This window comes from Globicephala melas, chromosome 15 (assembly GCF_963455315.2).
Source record: "Globicephala melas chromosome 15, mGloMel1.2, whole genome shotgun sequence".
Lineage (NCBI taxonomy): Eukaryota > Metazoa > Chordata > Mammalia > Artiodactyla > Delphinidae > Globicephala > Globicephala melas.
The window spans coordinates 23,549,992-23,576,797 of record NC_083328.1 but is presented as its reverse complement, the minus strand read 5'-3'; the positions used below and the strand labels follow the sequence as shown (position 1 = coordinate 23,576,797).

Genomic DNA, 26,806 nt, shown 5'->3' with positions numbered 1-26,806 from the left:
ACTACTTCTATCAAAATACAGGATACTCCAGGCTATTCACAACATATAGATATTCATCTAAAACAATCCTAACACACACTCACACACACACACACACACACACTCACACACACAGTGTTAATAATCAGACTAATGTTCTTCTTTTAAATCTCACCTTTAAAAAGATAAGGATAGCTCTTCCCATCTGATCCGAGAAAGAGAAGTTTCTTTGGCTTGGTTTTGGTAGGTAAGATTGTGATGGTTCCACCCACACTGTGGATTGTGACAGTGTCTCTGGCTGAGACTTCTCCAGGAAGAGCAATTTCAGTGTTAGTCATGGCAGCCAGCCACGGGCTGATTTCTTCAAGACGCAAGATGTAACTTGCACGTTTCTGTGCCCTCTGTTGCAAACTCAGCATTATCTATATTTAAGATAGGAAAAGTTTACAATACCATTACAACACTTATTTTCTTCTCCATTCTATCTGCCTTAAAGATAAATTTAAAATACAAACACCTCCTGTCTAGTTCTTACATTTAATTTGATGTTACATATTCAGGCCATCCTGGGAGGGGAAACACTGGTGTGCTGATATGCTCTAGGTGATTTCTACTTTGTTCAGACCTCTCCCACCTCCTCTGTACAAATATGCAATGAAATCATAGCAGATGGAAAGAAATCACTACTGTGATCACAAAATTCAAGGCTTGTAGCAAATTCCCCACTGTTAAGCTATGTCCAATCAATGCCCAAACAAGTCACTTCAGTCTTTGCAGTAGAGCAAAAGATATAGCCAGCTATTGGCTGTCAGGTAGACACACACTTAAGGAAGCCATCTGAAAATGTGGTAACAATTTAGAGCTCTGACTACTTTAAGTATGCAGAAAAACACACAATCTCTTATAACTCACAGGAGTGGATCATGTATAGCTGTATCTCTACTTGTAGCTAACTCAATAATCTACACCTGATTTAATGAACTCTGGGCTCTGCTTTCATGTGAAAATTTTTAAATCAATCTTTTACAACATTTGTTCATAAAAGGAAAAAGACAACTGGAAACACCTCAAGTATCCACTGACAGGACAAAGGATAAACTGTGGTATTGTCCCATAATCTATCAATGTTCAGCTGTATACAAAATATGGATGACATTAAAACAAAAACAAAAACAAAAACCTAATGCTGATCCATCAATTATGGAAGTGGTAAACACATGCATGTACATACAATATAATCTCATTTATATGAAATTCAAAAACAGGAGAAGCTAAACAATATACCATTTAGAAATGTATCAATAAAAACTGTTTAAGTAAGTAATGATTAATTCAGAGCAGTGGTTGTGGAAAGGGAGATATAATTATGGAGGGACATAGGACTTCTAAAAGTTTTCTCTATGACTTATTTCACACACACACACACACACACGGGGTTTTTTAAAAGTACTCCCCCTGGGAAGGGGGTGGGGGAAGGACTGGGATCAGCAGATACTAACTAGTATACATAGGATGGATGAACAACAAGGCCCTACTGTATAGCACCGGGAACTATATTCAATATCCTGGGATAAACCATAATGGAAAAGAATATGAAAAAGAATGTAAGTCTATATATATAAAAGAGTCACTTTGCTGTACATCAGAAAGTAACGCCACATTATAAATCAACTATACTTCAATTAAAAAAAAAACTATTCTCCCTGTCTCCTCCTCTGGATTTCTTGGTTGATTTACTGAGAAGAACACAAAGAAGCAAGAAACTACTGCTGGAACACGAGAAAACAAGTTTTGGCTAGGCCACACATAATAAACTTCATCCTTCATGTTAGTGCTCTTATCTTGTGCTTCTAAGGCATTTCCCCTGAATTTAGCATTTCCTCTAGTTTCCTCTATTTTGCATTTACTAGTTAAAGTCAGGTATATTTTTTGTCTCTACACTATATCTTTTAATAGTTTTTTCATTACTAAAGTTAATGAAATCAGTTAAGAGCAATATAGGAAAGGGATAAGAAAAGAAGGGATAAGAAAAAAAGCTACAAGGTAGCTTAAATAGGCTCCCCTGGTGGCACAGTGGTTAAGAATCCTCCTGCCAATGCAGGGGACACGGGCTCGAGCCCTGGTCAGGGGAGATCCCACGTGCCGCGGAGCAACTAAGCCCGTGTGCCACAACTATTGAAGCCCGCGTGCCTAGAGCCCGTGCTCTGCAACAAGAGAAGCCACTGCAATGAGTAGCTTGCGCACCGCAACGAAGACCCAACACAGTCAAAAGTAAAATAAATAAATTTTAAATAAATAAATAAACAGGCTCCCCCAACTAGTGGTGCTGTTGCTGAAACATATGAAAACCAAAGAACATACAGAATTAAGGGGACCAAAACATAAAAAATAAGGATTCTCAAGTATTTAATTACACTAATCATCCCTCAAACAGGCTATGCAGAATTGCTGTCAAAGAATTCCTTATAAAAATTGATGTTGTGACGTGTGAATATTTTGTCTGTTAGAAATACTGAATACCATTCCACCAAGAAAAACTACATAGGTCCAAGATTAAATTTCTTAATCTTTTATGAGAAGAATATAGCAGGCAGTCAGTATTTAGCTCAAGGCCACAGTTCCTCCTTGTCTAATTTCTTACAGTATATTCTTCCCTGGTGTGAACCCTCAGTAGATTAGTTTGCCACCCTAGGCCCACTCATCCTCAAATTCTTAAAAATGAAGAAAACACCTTTCTCTATATTCTTTACAAGGAACTGACCACTGGCTGCCTTCCATGGGCTTAGAAAATTCTCTTGTGTTCTAAGTAAAAAGAGTCCCCTTACTTAAATTTTTCATCTCAGGGAATTTCCTATTTCAGTAGCATTCTTGAGATTTTTCTGTACCTCTTTAAATGGAATCCAGCTGCTTCCAGGCTTTGCAGGGTTTGATGGTGTCTTCAGTTTTTCTAGGGCATTTTCTATTGCATCACCGTAGTTATCCTGAAACCACTTTTCATGAGGTGTTTCTGCAGGGGCCGCCGTGATGCTCCTCACATGCTCCAAAGCAAACACAATGGGCTTCATCAAAGCCGTGTGCTTCTCCCGCATGATTGCAATTTTCTCTTCTCTGACCAGAAAGACGTAAAGAGTTCAATACAAACAAGGAACAAATTAATTGTCAAGTGTAAGTAAACAGTATCAAAGAATAGTCAAAATAAAGTAATAAAATATAAGCAAGGTAACTGACTAAAAACAGCATTGCAAAAAATCCAGCATATAAAAGAGGCGCCTTCTCTTTTCAACAAGTGGTGCTGGGAAAGCTGGATATCTTCTTACAAAAGAATGAAGCTGAACTCTTACCTTTTACTATATGTCAAAAAATAAGTCAAAATGGATCAAAGACCTTAACATAAAAGCTAAGGCTTTATTTAAAACTCTTAGAAGAAAACAAAAGAAAAAATTGATAAACTGGGCTACATCAAAACTAAAAAATCATGTGCATCAAAAGACATTTTTTTTTGACTTCCCTGGTGGCGCAGTGGTTAAGAATCCGCCTGCCAATGCAGGCCACACAGGTTCGATCCCTGGTCCAGGAAGATCCCACATGCCACAGAGCAACTAACCCCGTGTGCCAGAACTACTGAGCCCACGTGCCACAACTACTGAAGCCCATGCTCTGCAACAAGACAAGCCACCGTGATGAGAAGCCCGCGTACCGCAACGAAGAGTAGCCCCTGCTCTCTGCAACTAGAGAAAGCCCACGTGCAGCAAAGACCCAACACAGCCAGGAATAAATTTTTTTTAAAAAAGACTTTTTTTTTCACTCAAGAGAGTGAAAAAGACAATGCATAAAACAGGGGTAAAATATTTGCAAATCATGTGTATGATAAGGGATTAATATCCAAAATATTTAGAGAGCCCCTAAAACTCAACAACAGTAAAACAACCCAGTTCAAAAATGGGCAAAGGATTCAAATAGACACTTCTCCAAAGGAGATATACAAATGGTCAATAAGCACATGAAAATATGCTCAACATTATTAGTCATTAGAGAAATGCAAATCAAAGCCACAAGATACCATTTCACACACATTAGGATGTTACTATCAAAAAGACAGAAAACAACAAATGTTGGCAAGGGTATGGAGAAATTGGAACCTAGTTTACCACTTCCTCTACAAGTTAAACATAGAATTACTATCTGACCCAGCAAATCCACTGGCTCACACACAATTAAAAGCAGGGACTCAAACAGATATTTGTGTGGTGATAGAAGCACTGTTTACAATAGCCAAAAGACAAGAGCAACTCAAGTGTCCATTGACAGCTGAGTGCATAAATAAAACGTGGTATATCCATACGATGGAATGTTATTTAGAAGTAAAAAGGAAGGAAATTCTGATACATGCTACAACATGGAATGAACCTTCAAAACATTATGATAAGTGAAATAAACCAGACACAAAAGGACAAATACTATATGATACCAGTCACACGAAGTACTCAGAATAGTCAAATTCATAAAGACAGAAAGCAAAATAGTGGTAACCAGGGGCTGGGGATAGGGGAGAAGGGAAGTACTATTAAATGGGTACGGAGATGTTCGGGATGATGGATAAGTTCTGGAACTGGACATCACACTGTGAATGTACTTACCGCAACTGAACTGTACACTTAAAATTAGTTAAAATGACAAACTTCATATATATTTTACATTAAAAAAAAAAAGAGGCAGCTATGTTTTTGGAGTGTAAGTATATGAAAACATACTTGCGTAAGGTATTGTTGTTCTGGACTCTCTTCACCTCATCTTCCAGCTGCTGAATTCGTCTCAGGACATACATGTGTTGCTGTAACAGAACTCCCAACCAGAGCTCATCCCAGAGAACAGTGACCCTGCGCAGCTCAGCCACGAGCATCTGAACCTGCACACACGGCACATCCAAATATGCTCATCTACAAATCTACACACAGCACAGTTCTGCAAACACTGGATATTGCAAGTGAAATGTGTGCATCTTGTTCATTAACCAATTAGAGAACCTTGGTCAGTGATTCTATCAGTAAAGATTTATAAAACCAATTTTGGTTATTTTAAAAGCTTTACTCCTTGAATAATATTTCTGTAACAGTTTTATGGGTTTAGTTTTTAGGTGAGTTTTTTTGGGTGGGGGGGTGGTGACAATAAAAATTTATTTTAAAACATATGAGTTGGTTTTTTTGTACCTGTAACACCATAGTTGGGTTTGCAGAGGACAGTTTATCTACAATTTTGCTGTAGCAATCCTGCATCATGGCTTGGTCTTCATTCAATCCACTTTTAGGCTCATCCTTATTGCTATCTTGAGAAGCAGGAGGACTTCCTCCCTCACACTCAGAAACTAGCAATTCTTCTCCTTGAATATTGCCAAGTAAAGTTGGAATTGCAGAGGAAAATTTATTTCCTAAAGTGAAATGGGAGAATAAGGTATAATTTGGATACTTCTCCATGTGCGTATGTTGAGTTAGGGAAAACATCAATAATGTATTTGATCCCAGAGCACTCATTTAACTAATTTTGCCTTCTGTGCACTAAGCTGACCAAAGATCATGGATATTTTGCCTTTTTACAAGTTCAGCTTCTATATTTATTAATATTATAAGCTAATAAAAGATAAATGGGGGGGCTTCCCTGGTGGCACAGTGGTTGAGAGTCCGCCTGCTGATGCAGGGGACACGGGTTTGTGCCCCGGTCCGGGAAGATCCCACATGCCGCGGAGCGGCTGGGCCCGTGAGCCATGGCCGCTGAGCCTGCGCGTCCGGAGCCTGTGCTCCGCAACAGGAGAGGCCACAACAGTAAGAGGCCCACGTACCGAAAAAAAAAAAAGATAAATGGGGGAAAATATAATAAATGAGTCTCAACAAATAAAGTGTTCCCCCAGCCAGAGCCCAGAACTTATTTTCCATCCTTGTCTGCCAGTTAATTCAGCTAGGTGAACCTGAGATTTCTCCAAGCCTTGGTGGGTTACTGTGAGACTGAAGATACCATGTAAAGCACACATCCTACTGCCAGACATGGTAGTTACTCACTCAATAAATGGTGTTATTATTGTTACTATTATTATTATGGAAAAATTACAAACTCTATCAACTCTGGAACATAAAGCTCAAAAAATTTTACCTATAAAACGTTGTTTGCAAACTCATTTATACTTAAAGTAGCAGTATTTTAAAATTCCTTACCTGAAGCCTGTGATTCACTACTAAGCGATATGGTGCCCACTATTGCAGGATACAATATGAGATGTGGGGAATCTTGAGCCACACGGCAGAGAAGGTTACAAATACTTTGGCGCACATACACTTCAGGGTGGTTTAAGCGTGAGAAAAGTTGTGGAATAATTCCTTCAGGATAAGAAAGAAAAATACTTTAAAGTTATTAAAAACAGTCAACATGGTGGAGGCAAAAGGATAAAACTTGATATATGTCAGCATAAGTTCCAAGAACCTCAAATTTCTCCCTGTGATAGCAAAGAACCATACACAATAGTTCTTGATTTGCAAGTTTAGTCAGGGTACAGAGCTATAATCAAAATCCTAAGCAATTCAAAAATGTTATAGAGAAATATATTTTCGTGAGTGCCTGTAAAAGAAGGCAGAAACAGACAATTTTTTCAAAGGGTATATGAAAGTTTTTGAAACTTATTCTTACCACTCTCTCCAAAATTCCTTTTGTATATAAAAAGCTTCCGCCTCTCAGCCTTCCATTTCTCTGAAAGGTGGGAGGGAAGTGGTATAACAAGCAGTCCAGAGTGTCCTATGAACTAATATAGCTATTTCATAACACACTCAAATAGTAAACATAGAGGAACTTTTTTTTTTGGCCACGCCACTTGGCATGTGTGATCTTAGTTCCCTGACCAGCAATTGAACCCATGCCCCTCTGCAGTGGAAGCGCAGAGTCTCAACCACTGGACCTCCAGGGAAGTCCAGGGAACTATTATTTTTCAACAGCCTTATTATCTTCTACCCAGAAATAATTTTTCCTGAAACATTTAGACTATCACCTCTCCATGGCGCAGTAGGTGTTGTTTCCAAGCCATGTTCCAGATACTGCCTAAGCTCTCCAGCATGCTTCACAAGCAATCTGAGCAATCGCAACGTGGCCATCACAATCACGTCGTCCGTGCTCTGCTCTGCTCTGTGACTTAAATGTAGCCGAGGGTCATCTTCATCTAAAGGAATCTAAGGATGAAAAACAAAAGGAAAAAATAAGACAATTCAGAATACTGCTTCCATCTACGAGAAAAGAAATTTCAAATAAACTTTCCTAACAGAACACTGTGCTACCTACCTGACCAGCATTGAGTTTAAGGAAGGTAAAATATGCACTGCAAGATAGTTTGTACAGGCTGAAGATTCTATCTACAACTTTCCTCCACACTTTAATAACTCCTTCTGTTGCACTTTCATCAAGTTCTGAAAGCCATGGGCAGCTTGATATTAACTGACGCCAGATAACATCAACCATGTCATCTTCCTCATTATCTTCACTTTCTGTTATCTGAAGTGTTATATCTTCATCCTGAAGAAAAATAGGGCAAAAAAAGTTGCTATTTTTGGGCACAAATTAAAAAAGGGAGAAAGGTACGTGATTTTCCTAACATATGCAAGCATTTTCTCATTTATGAAAGACCAAAATACTCCACATTTAGTGTTATACATATTAAATCAATGTTACTATGCTTCTCTTTATGATATACTCACTAACGTAGCTAATGATGAAGGATATAAGCATTTAGCAAAGATCAAAGATTTTGATTTGGGGAATTTAAATGCTTCAGAGTTACAACATAATACTCTGCCTGCAGAGAATTACCTTACTCTCTCTACAGTACTGCACATGTACTTAACACCAGCTTTGACAGACACTGATATATGCTGAAGTCTAGAGCAAGAACTAAGTCAACACAGTTTTATCTCAGCAAATAAAATGCAAACTTCTAAAGTCTACAACTAAATACTTAATAGTTATAACATTCTAGAATTCATAGAACTTTGAGAGGGGCGGGAGTAAATGCTACAGACCATCTAGTCCGCTGGTTTTCAGCTATGGCTGTATATTTAGAGTCACCTAGTAAAACTTCAATAAACCCTCCCATCCCCAACACATACACAAACGTTCCATCCAGAATATGTGGAGAAGGGCTTAGACACTGGCATATTTTAAAAGCTTCCAAGCCAGTATTAAGAATTTCTGATCAGAAGAGCAATTAAAAGAGAAATCTACATAAAACAAACTTTGCCTTTTTTAACAGGACCCTAAGGAAATGACTTGATTTCTCAAGAAATCACATTCTTCTTATTAGAAAACTACTTTAACTCACTTTCATCTTATCAAAGTTTCATTTGAAACAAAACATTTAATCAAGTATATGTGATTTAGAACAGTGAACTTGACACTATTTCCCCCAAACACTGTATCATGTTTTCCTTGCCTGAATCCCCGCTGGCCGACAAACAGCCTGACCAAGAATACCATATACTCTCTCTTTTTCTTCTTCGGTTATAGTGTCTGGGAGCAGATTCTGAACTTCAGATTTTTCTCTAGGCAGCAGACGAACACCTTCTCCCTGACTATAAAAATAAAACAAATCATCAGTATTTCAGCAACCTAAACTTTGCCATGTCAGCAGAGATTTTAAATCTCTAGTTTGTGGGCTTCCCTGGTGGCGCAGTGGTTAAGAATCCGCCTGCCAATGCAGCGGACATGGGTTCAATCCCTGGTCCAGGAAGATCCCACATGCCGCAGAGCAACTAAGCCCGTGTGCCACAACTACTGAGCCTGCACTCTAGAGCCCACGAGCCACAACTACTAAGCCCATGTGCCACAATTACTGAAGCCCACGCCTAGAGCCCGTGCTCCACAACAAGAGAAGCCACTGCAATGAGAAGCCCGCTCACCGCAACCAGAGAAAGCCCACGCGCAGCAACGAAGACCCAATGCAGCCAAAAATAAATAAATAAATAAAATAAATTTATAAAAAAAAAATCTCTATTTTACAATGCATTAAATAAATTACACATTTCAACATACATACCTAGCATTGTCAACCACCTTTCTGCCCCACCTGTAAGCCCAACTAGCCAACGCTGCCCAAGATTTGGCTACTTCAGGCGCCTGTACTGAAGATAGGTGATACAACTGTCCCAAAATGAAGTCAGGTTCTCCAACTCCAATATGTACTGCCGTAGTGGAGAAAAAAATAACAATGTCACATTCATAAATTTCTAATGGCATTCCCATTAACATTTTAGGATTTTACTATCTGCAAATAATAAGTTCTATAACGTTATATGGTACATAATTTGATAAAGCCCACATTTGTATTATGCTTTTCTAAAAGGCTAATATGTTGAAATGAATCACTCAGCTTCCCAAGTAAGCTTAAATTATCACCCTGTAAAACACATCAATGTCTTTCATGATACTGAACTTTACGAACAGTTCAGGTGTCAGATGTGTTCTAGAATGTCTTGTATTTTGAATCTGACTGGCCATTTCCTCACAATTAGATTCAGCTTAAACATTCTGGCAAAAATGACAGATAGGTGATGAGTATACAATTTCATTCAATCAAAGATTCATGAGGTAAATATCTTTATTTCCAGTTTAGAAGTGAAGAAATCTCCTGCTATAGTGCCACTTGCCAATATGAAGATTTATAATGATCACAAGACATATCCCTTGTGAATAAAGATGGCTACAGTACATAGATTAGAATTACTTAGTAAGACCAATGTAAGTAACTACAATTCTAGGCTTCACAACAACAAAATGAACGACATGAACAAAATTCTCATGTTTCAGCAAAAAGGTTAGTTATCTCCCAATCTGTAAAACCTGGACAATGGTGCCTACCATAACAGGCACTCAAACACTGAATGAATTAACTATCCTATTTGTCGAGTATCCTTCTGTTACTAGCACTAGTGTCAGGATGTGAAACTTGAACCTTTCTGTAGTTTCTGTGCTCCACCAGTCAACGGGACCAGAGGCCACTATTCTGTAACTTTGTTGTTCCTCCTAGCATGAGGTAGAATTTTAGATATCACAGGCAGGACCTTACTGCCAGGAAAAACATCAAGGTCCATAAAAGCACCATGAACTGGGGAGGTGGGAAGTATGGCCTTGGAGGCGGAGTTCAGTGACTTCCACAGTGGCATCAGATGCTAAAGAAATGTGCTTTAGTCACTTCTGGGCAATATAATATACTAAATTTCCACAGAGACAGTTTTTGTGGCCAATTATAGCCTGCCTAACACTGTAAACTTTAAAATAGGGGGAAATAACTTCTAAAATTAATATTTTAAAGCTAATCAAACATATCCTACCTGTAGATTCGCTCTCGATCCGAGGATACTCTTCTTCCATTGTATTAACAGACGGTAGTTCAATTAGAGTGAGTATGTTTTTAGATAAAGTAGAAAGACCTGTCAAGTTCTGCTGCTGCTGAGCTCTGTAAACCTGTTTCAGCTGCCCTGAAATTTCCTTCCATTCTGCCTGGATCCATTTAGCCAATGTCAGAATTGACTTGGCAACAGCATGTTCAGCCTTGGCAGACTTGCAGAAAGATATGGCGCAGGAACTCAACATCTCCATTGCGTGTGTTGACTGGCCTATAAAAAATCAAAACACCAGCCCTTAGAAGCCTTAGAAGCAAACAAATGACATTTTTTCAGGATAAAGTAATATTTTAAATTCAGTGATAACCAATGATCTCTGGAAACATTTCCTACTTTAATAAACAATAACAAAATTACCTCTTTTAAAAGCACCAAATTGCAGAGGTAAGTCAATTACACATAACTTACTCTTCAGGACCCAAATTTTCTGCAACAGTTGAAAAAAATCAACTTTTCTATTATTGCCTTACACCATACACAGTAACATTCACACACATGATTTTTATTATAGTCGCGTATTAATCATAATTCATTTTACTAACCTGCTGTATATAGCAATTTGGTTTTTTCAATGTCAAGTTCAGGCCCCCATTTTTCATCCATTTGACCTTGAGTTGATAGTTTTTTAAAATGCTGGACCAAATCCTGCGCAGTGGTGGTCTTTCCCAGCTGAACCTCACTACACTGTGCCAGCAGTCTTGTTGCAAGTGACACATTCCCCCGTTTTCTAGCAAATTTTGCTGCTGTTAGACCTAATTCCATGAGATGGCTTCTAACTGGAATTGTTTGTTCTGGAGAGAAGAAAATGTTTTATTAGTCCTTGCCTGGTCTAATCCCAGATTGCAGAGAAACATGGCCAAAAAATTTCTTCCCCAACTATTCCCTTCCCCACTACCTCCCTAAATAAAGATAATTCATTTTTCATCATCTTTAAATCCCTAACAGCTAGCATAGTGCTTGGCATACAATAAACAATAAATGTTTGTTAAAATAAATGTATACAACAGAGTAGACAGAAGTAAAAATCGTTCAGTACAAGAAATTTAACTTTTGGGCTTCCCTGGTGGCGCAGTGGTTGAGAGTCCGCCTGCCGATGCAGGGGACACGGGTTCGTGCCCTGGTCCGGGAGGATCCCGCATACCGCGGAGCGGCTGGGCCCGTGGGCCATGGCCGCTGAGCCTGCGCGTCCGGAGCCTGTGCTCCACAACGGGAGAGGCCACAGCAGTAAGAGGCCCGCGCACCGCAAAAAAAAAAAAAAAAAAAAAGAAGAAATTTAACTTTTTAGCTTCTGAATCGTTTTAGTATAAAGACCCTAAGCCAAGGGTGAGGAATGAGGGTAAGGCTAGACCATCCCCTCTTCTTGAGTAAGTACCCTCTGCCCTTCTACCATGCCATTCTCTCCTGGTTTACTCCTACCTTTCTGAAGAATCTTTCTCAGTCTCCTTCTCATCCACTACCCATCCATTATAATTGGTGTTCCTCGGGGTCAGTCCTAGGCTCTCTACTCTACTCTGCATACTCTCCCTGGACAATATCATCTGCTCCTGTGGCTTCCATTACCATACAAATGCTGATGACTCTTGAATCTTCATCTCTAGCCCAGACCTGACATCTGAGTCCCACCTGCCTACCAGTCACCTATACTCAGGTATTTCAAAGGCACTTTAACCTGTGTTACATGGAATCCGTTTTCCACCACCCTCCAAAGCTACTTCCTTCTCTGTTTTCTCTTTCTCAGGTAAAGGCACATGATCAACTTGGCTACCTAAGCAGGTGCCTGGCAGTCATCTTAGCCTTTACTTTCAATCCTCATATCACATCTGCTTTTTTCTGTCCCTACTGCTACTACCTTGGTTACCTTTAGCAGGGACTTCAGCCTAACTGGTCCCTCTGCCCCCAGCCTTAGCCTCTTCTAATTCATTCTCCAATCTGCAACTGAACTGATCTTACACAAAGGTAAATCTGATCACTTAACTTCCCTTTCAGGCCTTCCCACTGTCCTTCCGATAAAGCCCCAACTCTGAAATTTGGCTTATGAGGCACTGATGCTTACACTGCATTCTAATCTCAATCTCATCCAGCTTCATCTCTTCCCATGCTCCCTTAGGCGAGAATTGAGAATTGAGTCATCTAAGAATCTTTTACTACTGCTGCTGGACTTCACACATGATATTTTCTCTAACTACACCAGTCTGCCTTCTTTCTCATCTCTACCCGCCCCTTGGTCTCAGCTTAAATATTACTTCCTCCCCGAGTCCTTTTCTGATTCCTAGGATTAAATCGGTGCCCTTGTTGTGCTATTTTAAGCACCATGCATGTGCACTTCCATTTAGCACACTATATTGCTGCTCCTTGCTTGATGACAATTTTCCCTGCTAGACTCCAGAATCTCTTTGGTCCTAGGAATGCAGAAAAAAGGCTTGTCTTGTTCACCATTACATCCCAACTTACAGCACAGTACCTGGCACAAAGCACATATTTTGATAAACACTTGCTGAATAAAGAAAGAAAAGTAAGGAGGAGTGAGGTTCTGTCTCCAAATGTAACTACTGGGTTACTGACTTTTTCTTCTCAGTTCTAAAACTTATTCAATATGGGAAGGATGGGAAAGGAGATGATATTTGTATTCCTATTATATGCCATGCTCTGTGCTAGGGCTTTTATATACCTTGTCTCATTTCCTATAATCCTTACAAGAATCTCATGAGTGGGGCAACCCCCATAACTGAAAAGCAAAGTGACTCAGAAGTTTAATGACTTGCCCTAAGGTCCCTCGATTTGCAAGTGTTGGGCTAAAGATCCAAACCCAGGTCTATCTGGCACTGAGGGTCCAAGTGAGTCACAGTTGCCAGTAATCACCCTGCATACCCCAGCATTGGCTTACTTAAAATTTAAAACTCAAATTTACTCGGTAACCCTAGCGACCAGATTTTTGACTAATTCTACAGAATTCTGGCAACTTTTCTGTATTAGAGCGAAAAGGAAATTGTTAATATCCCTTTAATATGACATTTCTTTCTTAAATATGAGACCTATGAATATTGATACAAATACTAATTCTCTAACTATTCAATTGAAGCATTTAAAACATTCACGGTACATTGTACCTGACAAAGAATTTGAATCCAGAATATTTAAGTCTTATGACTTCATTAAAAATGGCTAGGAGTTGAACACTTATAAGATATACAATGGCCACTATTCAAATGAAAAGATGCTCAATATCATTAATCATCAGGAAAATACAAATAAAACCACAATGAGATACTATTATATTCACTCCAGTGACTAAAATTAAAGAACCACTATAGCAAGTATGTAGATGTCATGTGTAAAATGTACAATCACTTTATAAGAAACTGCCGAACTATTTCAAAAGTTAAACCATATGACCCAACAATTCCAATCCTAGGCATTTACTTAAGAGAAAGGCAAATATATATCCACCCAAAGACCTGTACATGAATTTCACAGCAGCTTTAGACATAATAGCCCAAATTTGAAAACAATTCAAATATCCATCAAAGGATCAACAGATAAACAAATTGTGGTATATTCATACAATGTATATTCATACGATGTATATTCATACAATGGATACTACTCAACTATAGGAAGGATGGCACTACTGACACATGGAACACAGGGAACCTTAAAAAATAAAATGCTGAGCAAGAGAAGCTAGACACAGAGCATACTGTACCATTTATAAAAAAAACTTTAGTAAAGATGAGTCTAATCTATAGTGATTGGAAGCAAATCAGCAGTTGCCCAAGACAGGACAGATGGGAGAAATGACTGGCAAGAAGCATAAGGAAACCTTTGGGGGTGAGATAAGTATGCTATACCTTGACTGAACTGGTGGCTACACAGGTGAAGAAATGTCAAAAATCATGAACTATACACTCAAAATGTGTAATTATATCTCAACAAAGCCATTTTTTAAAAAAAGCTAATTACCTTTTATTTTCTCCAACAAATGACTCTGGTACATGGTATATCTTAATGCCTGCATCCACGGCCTGACATCATGCTGTTTACATGAACGCAAAGCTTCACTGAAGAGTGGGATAAGACAGTCCTGCCAGAGAAAAACCAAAACTGCTTAATGTAAACAGGCTCCTTATATGACCCCACAGGTCAGCTACTTCAGATCTACTCCAGATTTATCTATTAAACGCTCCCCTTTCTTCACTGTATCTTCTAATTACAAGAGAAAACAACACGCTAAAGAGAAAAACCTATGTTTTGCCAAAAGAAAAAACTTTTTTCAGAATATTAAGTCCAATTTATCATTGTACTTATCAATAAAGCAGTCACATTTTGATAAAAAAATAAACAGCTCATTTACTATAAAGCAGAAGCTAAGTTACAGAAAAACATAAAACTACTGCTTCATAAACAGATTCTCAAAGATTATTTCCCTAGGGAAGGGCCCATCTTCGGTTAAACTTTACCCTATTTGGAAGGAAGAGGCACAGTCTCTTCTTTTCAGTCAAATCTGAAATTTATATAATCTGGTATACATTTACGTAACCAACTCCTCTTCCAAAAAAAGGGAGGGAGGGAGGGAGGGAGGGAGGAAAGAAGGAAAGAAGGAAGGAAGGAAGGAAGGAAGGAAGGAAGGGAGGGAGGGAGGGAGGGAGGGAGAAAAAACCCTAAGCAACCAGCCATCCTTGAGATTATACATCTTAGGTTCCATCTTCCTCACATACTTCTCCAATAAAAATTTGCCTGAAAATGGAATTTTAGATTTCTGGATTTACTTACTAGCTTGTCCAAAAAATGCTACAAATGCTATTTTTAAAACGTGAAAAACAGCCTTTGTTCCACACTAATGCCTATTAATGTTCAGAAGGATATCCTGGTTAAAAATACACATATACACACCTCTGTTGAAAGTCTGCTAGAAACTGTGTTCTCCAAAGCAGAAGAGCAATACAGCTGTAAGGTACTTAGAACTGGCAGAGACTGTGAAACCGTTAAAGTAGAAAGTCTCAGTGGCCCAATAGCTATGCGGCAGGTTTGCTTCAAGTACTTCACCACGTTTCTGAAAGAAAATATTTACTGCTAATTAATAAATAAGATTTTCCAACTTGCAACCACTAAAGGGATAAGGCAGTGTGATAAGATGCTACTATACTGGCATCCAAAGTGGGGAAAGAAAAAGGAACTGCCTGCTCTTAAGTAAAATGACACAAGCAAGTCAAGATATCAATATTAGCTTTTGGGGATATAAAACTTTTAATTTTACTTAGTTTCAACCTCTGTATATTAGCAAGTGACATTCACGTATCATACGACTTCTACAACGGCTTCTACGGCTTCTACAATGAAGCTATCATGACTAGCGCTGCAGTGATCTGGTAACTGTCTCACCCCCACCAATCTACACACATTTACCATAAGGTACACATAATGCATATTTACCTCCTTAGGATGACACTTACTCAGTTATAGACTGCCACTTCTGGTCTTGTTCTATGTGGTTTAAAGCAGTTGCCAAACAAACAGAACTTCTCAACAACTGAACTTCAATGGACTTCTGAAGTTCCCTTGGATCTGGACTTAACATGTTAGGAAGCAGTTTTTTCATATCTACAGAAATTGAGTAAGTTCCACTAAGTTAATTCGCTTTTAACAAGATACCTTGACAGTATTAAAAAACAATCACCAATGAATACCTCCTTTCATGTTTAAGTTCATATTTAAGTTCAGGCAGTTTCATATTAAGTTCAGATACTATGATTAAGCATTTCTGGTAGCTATATAAAAATACTTCACATAAAATAATACCTCAGACCTCTCAAAATGAGTTCAAAGACTCAAAAATCAGTAAGTCAACCTACCACTTAAAGGGGCAAACACTGAATTTAGCAAGTCAACGTTAACACACAAAATATTCATAATATTAACTTCAGTATTACATTTTACAAAATGCTCCAGTTGTGACAAAGAACTTAATTAATGAACCACATCAAGATGTCAAGCAAGAGAAATATTTAAACACAACTTGCACTTTTTCAAAGAAAATGGCTAGATAAATCTCTAAGTGTTACAGTAGCCTTTCTTAGTTTGCTTAATTTGAATTAAACTATTTTTTATTTGCTAAATCAAAGGTAAAGGAAACAGCCCTAATTTTTTGCTTCACACTCTGCCCCAAAAAATGTACAGAAAAACTTCCAGATTTTCCACTAAAATATACTGTCAAACATTTTAAACAACTTGTTCATTAAAATACTTAATTTTAAAATTATCTCAAATACCTATTTTTTCTTTTGATCCTCCAGCAAGTAGATTGATATTTTCTCCTGGTAACAATTCTAATTGCTCAGTACATTCAACAAACTCTCCAGATTCAAAACTGCTTAGTGATCTGTAATTAAAATATTGGTTAGCTCGTTTTACACTCTATCCAGCCTGTGGAACCATTCAAAAATACAGAACAAATTCTAGAAAAAGAAAGCAGTTATACAGAATTCCTTTGATGAAAGTTCCTTCCACGTAGGCCACCATTTTATTTTTACTTTGAAGATGTGACTACCATCTTAATTAGAGTGGCAAACTGGAAAGTCATAGCTACAGACATTCAGTTTAGCATACTCAACCCTCCATGTTTCCTTCCTCTTTTTGCAGTCTGTTATCCTTGGGGGCCCGACCAAAACACTAACAGTAGAGCTCTGCAGGGCAACTTCAACATCTAGTTCTCCCCAAGCTACCACTAAATTCCCTGCATGGCCTCACTGCTCACCTAAAGCGCAAGCCCCAGTAGGTCTCCTATTCTATTAATCTCAATCTGATATCCTACTCCTGCCTTCTTTCATTGCTGGCCTCCCTCCTCCTCTCCCTTTTCCACTGTTTCCTGGAAGCTGTTTCTCTTCTTTCAAAGAATTTTTCCTTCCCTTCTCCTCACCTTACCTGAAAATGGTACACCTCTGGAACTCCTTCCGATAGTCTGTAGCTTCAATGCCAGGATGAGGGCCTTACCCTCCTAGCAACCCACTGCTACTTCCAGATCTTGCATTCTGTTCCCATTCCTATTACAGCTGTTCTCCAACCAACATGATGATTTACAGTTTCTCAATTTCCCTCTTTTCCATTAATCTCTCATCTTTTCCCGTCCCTCTCACTATGTCACCTCCCTTACATTTCCAGCACTGAATATAGCACTGGAAATGTACATCACTTGACTGTACCTGCTTCTACCTTAATAAACCCCAAGCTTGGATCAATGCAACCACCAGCTTCTCAGGTGAGCCATAATCACTTGGCACTGATGAACTGTCTCGGTGTGGTGACCAACACACTTATCATTTCTGCCACCACAGAAAAGGCAGGTCTGCTGTGTCCCCACTATGCCCTTGCACTTTCAGCTAGTGACTGACACCTCAGGAAAAAAACAAACACAGACTGTTTTCATTTTCTCTACCTTTACCCCCCAATCCACATGCACTCCCCAAACTGTATATATCCAACTTTAACTGCTTTCCTTGAGGCACAGGAAAGGTGGAGTCCAGTTAATCCTTCAATCACTCTTCTTTACCCTGCTTCTTCAACCTGTCTTCTTATGGCTTCTTCCCCAAGGCTTAAAAGAACATTTAATCTCTCCAATATTTATAATAAACACACAGTACTCTGTTCCAGCCACAGCGTTCTTTCCTTGACTTCATTACCCAATTAACCTAACTAAAACTTCATTTTCAAGTTTCTCCACCACTCCACAGTATTCAACCTGGCTGCTTCTCCTTCTCTCTCTACAAAGCTCTTCTTGCTCAAAGTCTATGAAGCTCCCGACAAGGATGACTATTCCTGTCTGGTTCTTCTGCATCTCTAACATTGCCTTCCTCAGTGTCCTTGTGTTTTCTTCAGCAGCTTCTTCTCCCATCCCTTAACAAAGATGCTCAAAAGGACTCTAACCATGGCCCTCTTTCTTTTTCACTCACTCTTCTCCAGAGCATTATCTGTGGTTTGGTGGTTTATGAAGGCTCTGGAGTATAAAGAATGAAAAAGAAAGAGGACCTGTAAGTATCACCTATATACTAATGATTCCCCAAATCTCTCTCAAGCTCAGGGTTTTCACCTTAGTTCCAAATCCAATTCTTAACTGCTTACTAAAACAATCTTGTCTGCATATTTCACATACTTTAAACATACTTCATTGTTCTCTGTGTGTTCCTACTTCAATTAATAGCATCTGTTTTCCTCCCTCTACCTTTGCCCCACAGATCAATGGTCTACATGCATCCACGCTGGCCCTTTACCTCCAGTCTCCTGACAACCCAGCAGAGTGGGCCAGTAAGTCAGATCATGCTATGCCTCTCTTACTCAAATCCCACCTAAGATTTCCTACCTTATTGGGAGTCAAAGTCTTTTTCAGAGTTCCCACCTACTTCTCTACCCTTATCTCCTATTATTCACTCTGCTCCAACCACAGTGGCTTCCCAGGCATTTCCAGAACACTCCAAGCCTATCATCCTTGCATCAGGTCTGTTTCAAGTCTGTGCTCAAATGACGTCCTGATGGCATTGCCCAACCTAGTCTGTGTGTCTCCTCCTCACTAGAAGGTCAGCTCCTCAAGGGTTAGAATTTGTGTCTGTCGTACACAGTGCTACACCCCAGTGGCTGGCACTCAGTACGTGCTCAATGCAGAAACTACCCATTAATTCATTTACTCACTACAAGCTGAGCTCCTTGATGGTGAGGACAGCTAATGACCCTTATCATCCCAGCGAAGTGTCTGGGACACAGCCTGTACTCAAATTTCGAATTAAGAGATTAATAAATGCAGAGAGGAATAAGGGAAAAACAAAAAAGGGAGTTTAATTTACAAATGTCATGAACTCTGACCTCTTTATAATAAATGTTTTTGATATATTCACACCTAGTTTAGAAACAAAGCCATCAAACATTATCCTTTCTAAAACAGTGGCAAATTTCTCTTTATATTCGTCATGATTTTAGAACAGGCTCTGAGAATCAATACCAAATGACTGTTTCAACATAGAAATCTGTCTTCCCATTGCATGAATACCCACCTCACCTCTAATGTTGGTTTTTCATTGTAGTCATTTTTAGAATGGCAGTATTATTAGAACTATAACCATCTTGCCATAGTAAATATGGACAATTTTAATATTTTTCTGCCATAAAAGAAGACTTTAAATTTACTGAAAATTTGCTTAATGGGGTAAGAAATCCTTACTTTATGTAGTTGAAATCAGCTTTTAGGTTGAGAGAAGTACTGCTGGTACTCTTTTTCAAGTCATGGATAGCATTCTGCCATTCCTGTACAGCAGTCCAATCAGCAATTGAAATGTAGCACTCACATGCTTTATTTCCCAAATAATTTATAACCTCAGGAGAAGAGTCAGTTGGTTTGGACAGCACAGTTTTTCTGGATTCACCTGAGTGAAAGTATTTCATAAAATAGAGAGAGAGAGAGAGACCCAAAGCGGTTATAAATATTTCAAAGAGCAAAGAAATCTAAAAATATACAGTAAGATCATGAGCACAAACTATTTGACTACAACTTTTTATTTAAACCCTGAATGCTCACCATTCAAAGAATGTTTGGGGCTGGCACTGTTACGCCCAGCATTAGCCAATGTGAGAACAGATTTGTCGAAGCTGGAGATGCAGCAATCAACACCTGTCATGGCACACAGGTGCTCCTGGTACTCCACAGAGGCCTTTTCAAACCTTCAACACAAGTTCAAACAGTCTTATTTTTTAATTATCCACATACTTCATTTCTAAAAAAACTGGAAAGAAAGAGTTAATCAATTGAGCTGAGACAATGAGCTGATTATTCTGTGTGGGGTTGAGCAGGCACAAAATTAGATCTCTTCCTCACAAAAAATGAAAATAAGTTCAAAAATCGTTAAATGTTTAAGAGACAGTATAAAATAACTAACAGAATATATCAGTATTTAATCTCAATGTGTGCAAAGACTAAATAGAAAAACAAACACAAGAAAAAAAATACATAAAGTTAACAGATCTAATGACATCATAATTTGAAACTTCTGGGCATCCGAAAAAAAAAGGGACTTCCCTGGTGGCACAGTGGTTAAGAATCTGCCTGCCAATGCAGGGGACACAGGTTGGAGCCCTGGTCGGGGAAGATCCCACATGCCGTGGAGCAACTAAACCTGTGCTCTAGAGCCCGTGAGCCACAACTACTGAGCCTGCGTGCCACAACTACTGAAGCCCGCACACCTAGAGCCCATGCTCCGCAACAAGAGAAGCCACTGCAATGAGAAGCCCGTGCACTGCAGCGAAGAGTAACCCCTGCTCACCGCAACTAGAAAAAGCCCCCACACAGCAACAAAGACCCAACACAGCCAAAAATAAAAATAAATAAATAAATTTATTTTTTAAAAAACATGAACATTGAAAACAAATTACCAATCAAGAAGTTAGCATCAATAATCTTGGTGTATAATAAAACCTCACAGATCAATAACAAAAAACCGAGAGGCCACAAAGACATAATCTATGTTTTTAAAAATCACAAATGGTCAATAACATATGGGGAAAGTTCTATTATTAATAAAGAAATGTAAATTAAACATTTTCACTAATATGGTGGCAGGGTTCTTGTTTCTCAGTAGCCCTCTGTATTCACAAACGTGCAGGGAAGAGGTGTTACTCTACTGTTAGAGATACAAATTGGAACCATCTTTTATGTAGGGTAAATTAGCAATAGTTTATATCATATGCCTTATGGTCTATAGCCTTTCTTCTAGTAAATCAACTTGTAGGAATGCATTCAAAGAAAATAATCACAAACAAAAGCAAAGAACTAAGTACCATGGTGCATTAAGATTAGTAAAAACATCACAAATAACCTTGCTGTCCAACAATAAGGAACGTTAAATTATGGTGCATTCCCAAAAAAAAGAAAAAAAAATGTGTTTTTAAAAATCACATCGTAGAATATTTAACACGGCAAAATATTTTTTTAAATATTGCCGAGTAGAAAAAGCAAAATCATGAGACCAGCAGAAATACTGCTATTCTGTGAAAAGGATAAAAAACTATATATAAGAGAAAAAAGAACTAGAAAGAAGGCATATATGTACACCAAAACTAACAGTTACCACTAAGAGATGGAATTATGAGCCATTCTTTTATTTTCCCTACATTTTCCAGATTTGGTAAAACTTACATAAGCATACATAGAGGCACTGAATGAGTTTACCTAGAGCAATGAGTTTGAACATTTAGTGCACAGAGCTAATGAGCAAGAACTCCGGCCACAAAGGGCAATTTGTATCAGACTCTGACATAAAAGGTTATCAATTAAGAATCAACATTAAGTGTAATTAACATTTAATTACAATGTTAGTCAGTAATACAAAAAAATTTAACATAGAGAAATCCTATCACCCATTTCCTTCCTTCCAACTTACCTCCCTTCAGCCTGTTGGGCCACTGAATTAATCCAGAGAAGATTTTTTCCAATGACCGAAGATGACCAGGCAGCAATTCCCTGTATAGCTTCAGGACAATGAAGTTCACACAGTGCTTCTACCACCATCATGATAGTTACTTCCAATTCATTCCCCTGAGAGTGGCATTCAGAAAAATCAATCACAGACCTCAATACCTTCAAAATTCAAATCTCTACTAAATTTACAACTACCGATCACAATCTAAAGCCTGAAGTCAAATTTATTTAACAATTATTTTTACAACAATGAAACTGCATTACTGGAATTACCTAAAATGTTACATATAATGTAGATACAAAGGGCGGTGGTGGTGATGGACCTTAATAGCACATGCGCGTCAGTCTTTACAAAACAAACTTACTTAAACATTTAAACTGTGGCATCTTTGGGAGTAACACGTGAGGTAAATATAAAACAAAAATTAAATAACCATGAATTAAAGAATGCTTAATTTTATGTCTTTGAATATTGCCTACTGACATTACCTTAACTAGTAAACATGTGCAATTTTTGGATTCCACTTATTTAGTGACCCTACTTACTAGCCAGCACATTTCCCTACATTATAACATTATTAGTACTATACTTTTACATCTATAATAAAATTATTACTCTCTTATACTTAATCATTATATATTATTATAAAAATTCTTTCTTCTATACACATATTTCTTAGAATTACCTTTAAAGTTCTAACCCTTAAACATAAGTAATGAATATTTTCATTCTAAGTAAAAAATATGAATAGGTGACCCTGGAAGTTACTGCTTGTATAAAAATACTGGAACAAAAGCTTTAAAAATGAATAGAACCGGGCTTCCCTGGTGGCGCAGTGGTTGGGAATCCGCCTGCCAACGCAGGGTACACGGGTTCAAGCCCTGGTCCGGGAGGATCCTGCATGCTGTGGAGCAGCTAAGCCCATATGCTACAGCTGCTGAGCCTGCACTCTGGAGCCCACGAGCCACAACTACTGAAGCCCACGTGCCTAGAGCCCATGCTCAGCAACAGGAGAGGCCACCACAGCGAAGAGTGGCCCCCGCTCTCAGCAACTACAGAGGACCTGCATACAGCAGAGAGGACCTGCATACAGCAGCGAAGACCCAATGCAGCCAAAAATTAAATAAATGAATAAATATATTTTTTTAAAAGTTCATTAAAAAAATATGGGGGCTTCCCCGGTGGCACAGTGGTTGAGAATCGGCCTGCCAATGCAAGGGACACAGGTTCGAGCCCTGGTCTGGGAAGATCCCACATGCCACAGAGCAACTGGACCCATGAGCCACAACTACTGAGCCTGTCCATCTGGAGCATGTGCTCCGCAGCAAGAGAGGCCGCAACAGTTAGAGGCCCGCGCACTGCAATGGAGAGTGGCCCCCGCTCGCCGCAACTAGAGAAAGCCCTCGCACAGAAACGAAGATCCAACAGAACCAAAAATAATAAATAACTAAATAAATTTATATTTTAAAAAAATGAATAGAAACTTTAACTTCTTTCATCCATAGATTAGATCATAGCAAAGGAATTAAGCCCGAATTTTTCTAATTAACAGATTTAATTAACTCCACACACACACCACTTTACCTGAGATGAATTTGTCTTCATTTCTGTAAGCAAGTCGAAGCCATGTCTCACTGTCACAGCAGGCTGTCCTGCCAACAATCCAACCCTCATGATGGAGAGTCGGATCCGAGTCAGCCAGTCTTGACAAGTTTGGCGATTAGTATAGAAAAAAGTCCTAATGACCTTTAGACGAGAAAGAAGAGCTCAGGACTGGTTCAAATTACAGGCAGAGATGTCTCAAATACACATAAAGCATATACACAGGTCTACTGCGATTTCAGCTCTGCATGCACACACTGCCAGGTTTGACCACGAAACTGACCAAGCAACATTCAGCCCACTGAAACCAACCTTGGGAGGTGATGTTAATGCATTGGCACATCCCTCATATGCATTATACATTAACTTCTCCAGGTTTTCCAGATACTGCAGAAGAAGCACAAGTCTAAGCTGGTTGCTACTGTGGCCTTCATCATTGTCTGCAGTTGTCCACTGACTAACATCTTGATCGGGGTTTAATGTGTGAGCTGCAAGACTTCTAATGATACCTAAAACCAAAAACAGCATTCCAAATTTAAAAGGAATCTTCAAAGATTCTAGAAGTTCTTAGAGATAATTTCACAAATTCACATTTATCAAGTATCCTCTGTATATTCATCATTTAAAAACAAAAGTCCCAACAAGATCTTTTCATTTTTAGAGGAAAAAAAATCTTCTCCACACAAATCCCCTAAATTTGTGAACAAAAACACATACAACATGATTATTTAATAAAAGTTTATTCTAACAAACATATCTAAAAGATTAACTGATAAAGTACTAAAGAAAAAAATCGTATACTCTCAAATTTTTGCTTTAACAAGATAAGAAATCCATTATTTCTTAATGTAAGCTTGAAAGTATTTACATCACAAAGTTTGAAACAATGCAGAGTCAATTAATTACCTTCAATTGTCTGGAAGGTATCCTGAGCTCTGCCCAGTGGGGTTCTCAACTTAGAAAGGACAGTGAACTGTGCTGCTTCCCAAATAGCCCACTGCCAAAGGACAGCATCTGTCTTTAGTAGATTGCGGGGAATTGTTGATTGGTCACGTTTATCCAGTCTCTGGCAGCTATAGAACAATCTTTCTAACCAATTGTCCTTCCTGGGAAAAGCAGTTTCATATTTAACAGACAATGATAACTTCGTTAAAATAAAAAAAAAAAGACAAAAACAAAAAACAAACTGCAAGGGAAATGGGAGTAGGGGACTACAATCTTCCCCACTTGAAAAAGGCAAACATGTAAAATTGGGAAGCATTATGTCCCCACCTCTCATTTTAAAGAGGTCTTTTAGAGCTGAAATAGGATGGGGTATGGTATAGACAGATTATTAGGGTAAAAGGCTCATGACAATTTGGCTATCAGGATAAAACATTCATTGCAACTAAAAATCTCCAGAATGCCTACGCCCCCAGGCCCCTCCGCAAAGCACTGATGACTAGGTCAGATCAGTTAATTGTCAACTCCATTTCACCATCACTGTCAGTTGCAAAGCCCATTTTTATTTCTTCAGATGCCATCTTCAAAGCAATTCCTCCTACTACTGAAAACTTAAAACAACCCATTTGAGAAGAATATTACTTTCTACTCTGCCACCCCTGACATATTTTCTCCTCAAAACTGGGCACAGGGTTAAGACATTCATGTATATTTAAATTACTTTTCCCAGATGAAAGAGTCAAAGAAATAATCTTACCCTGTTCTATGAGAGTTCCCGTACAAAATAAAACTAATAACATCAGAGAAATCTTGTGGGTGGAATGTGTTACTTGGCGCTTTACTCATGTGACTTCTTAATGCTAAAGAAATTTCTTGAATTTCTGTGTGGTTGTTATTGCTGTAGACAGAAAATAAAGTCATTGTTATACAAAATGTTTTCATTAAGAAGTTAGTTCATACTGGAAATGAATCATTTCCCTGCCAACTAAATTTGAAAGTAAAAACTGATAAAATTAAGACTTAAAAAATACATACAGAAATGTTACAACTTTGAAATTTAAGGTTCTTAAAGCACCAAAATTGACCTAATTTAAAACTACAAAAGAATACAATTTACGAATAATAACTACTGAGAAAAATATTTTGACATTATAAGTATTATTCTGTAGCAATTATCATCTCTTCAGTCACTGAGAAGTGCCATACAAGATGTGATATTAATTCACTAACAGGCAACTTGTCTTTTCCTGAACTAAACATTGTGGGATGTCTTTGCACCAACATACCTCAAGACAACATCTAAAGGAATTGACTTCAATAGCTTTCCAAATGCTTGTCGAATACGAGTTCCACTATGGACTAGTTGAACACGGCAAACATCAACACACCTACAAAAAAATGAAATAGATAATAGAAGTGTGGAATATTTCCAAGGATCAAAAGGGCCAGGGTCAAAATATTGGATCTTTAATCCATACCTCTGTAAAAGATCGTCTGGTAATGAAGAGGACAAAGCATGTAGACTGCTGCATGCTTGTAGACAGATATTCACATCTTCGACAAGAGCTATTAAAAATTTAAAGACACTTTCAGCTTGCCAGAAGAAATTATATGCCACTATGTCATAATTTTCTAAATCCATTCATTTCAATAAACAATGAGTGCCTACTATGGATGAGGGGCTGCTCCTGCCTGGAACCATCACTGGCAGTAACATTTGGGAAAATGATACTCTCAACAAAACCCACTCAGGGTGACTAGTCTTAACCCAAATCTTTCTCTGAAGGAAACTTTAAAAGTACATGGAATGTATAAACAATCACATAAGCTTAAAAATGTGACAATCACTTAAAAACAACTTGTTTTTCACATATTAAAAATGGCAAAAAAATTAAGACAGATTATGCATTTGTCATTAAAATGGGGACGATACATCTCCAGTCATGAAAAGCACTCAAGTGACTATCTTTCTGCCATTAACAAAGATCTCTTTTAAGCACTGATTAACAAAATTAAATAATCTCAGATTCTTACTGTTGGCTAAAAGGCCTTTGCAAAATTTATGGAAAGATGGAAGAGAGAATAAAGGTGCGTATGTTTCAGATTTCCTCATTAAAACAGCCACTTCCAAAGCCCAGGTCATTAATAGTTTCCTGAAACACAAAATATACAGTTGATTTCACATTAAAAAAAAATAGAAAAACACCTTGAAAAACCTATTCTTTTTACATTAGTTTTCTTTTGGTCTTTTAAATACCTCAAGCGATAAGAAACAAATATTAAAACTAGAGAAATTCCTTTGCCAAAACTGTCTTTTAAGAAAATCTCCCCAAACTAGCATAAATTGTAGCAAAAAATATTTTTAAATCTCTATAAATACATTCATCTATAAAATATTGCAGG

General features: G+C 38.2%; 1 protein-coding gene across 1 annotated transcript in view; it reads right to left on the bottom strand.

Annotated features, from left to right (window-relative positions):
* SMG1 (SMG1 nonsense mediated mRNA decay associated PI3K related kinase) overlaps window positions 1-26,806 on the bottom strand; it is a 97,848-nt gene that overhangs the window by 27,330 nt on the left and 43,712 nt on the right. Inside the window, exons 16-40 of the mRNA XM_030847169.2 lie at window positions 26,438-26,556; window positions 25,882-25,969; window positions 25,690-25,791; window positions 25,161-25,301; window positions 24,368-24,567; window positions 23,774-23,970; window positions 23,444-23,605; window positions 21,821-21,975; window positions 19,963-20,105; window positions 19,609-19,810; window positions 16,673-16,782; window positions 15,857-16,004; window positions 15,297-15,456; window positions 14,367-14,487; window positions 10,949-11,197; window positions 10,335-10,619; window positions 9,041-9,185; window positions 8,438-8,576; window positions 7,294-7,524; window positions 7,007-7,184; window positions 6,183-6,344; window positions 5,187-5,404; window positions 4,731-4,885; window positions 2,865-3,087; window positions 155-401 (exon numbers count right to left, since the gene is read on the bottom strand). Coding sequence (XP_030703029.2) covers window positions 155-401; window positions 2,865-3,087; window positions 4,731-4,885; window positions 5,187-5,404; window positions 6,183-6,344; window positions 7,007-7,184; window positions 7,294-7,524; window positions 8,438-8,576; window positions 9,041-9,185; window positions 10,335-10,619; window positions 10,949-11,197; window positions 14,367-14,487; window positions 15,297-15,456; window positions 15,857-16,004; window positions 16,673-16,782; window positions 19,609-19,810; window positions 19,963-20,105; window positions 21,821-21,975; window positions 23,444-23,605; window positions 23,774-23,970; window positions 24,368-24,567; window positions 25,161-25,301; window positions 25,690-25,791; window positions 25,882-25,969; window positions 26,438-26,556 — 4,280 coding nt within the window. The remainder of the gene's footprint in view (window positions 1-154; window positions 402-2,864; window positions 3,088-4,730; window positions 4,886-5,186; window positions 5,405-6,182; window positions 6,345-7,006; window positions 7,185-7,293; window positions 7,525-8,437; window positions 8,577-9,040; window positions 9,186-10,334; window positions 10,620-10,948; window positions 11,198-14,366; window positions 14,488-15,296; window positions 15,457-15,856; window positions 16,005-16,672; window positions 16,783-19,608; window positions 19,811-19,962; window positions 20,106-21,820; window positions 21,976-23,443; window positions 23,606-23,773; window positions 23,971-24,367; window positions 24,568-25,160; window positions 25,302-25,689; window positions 25,792-25,881; window positions 25,970-26,437; window positions 26,557-26,806) is intronic.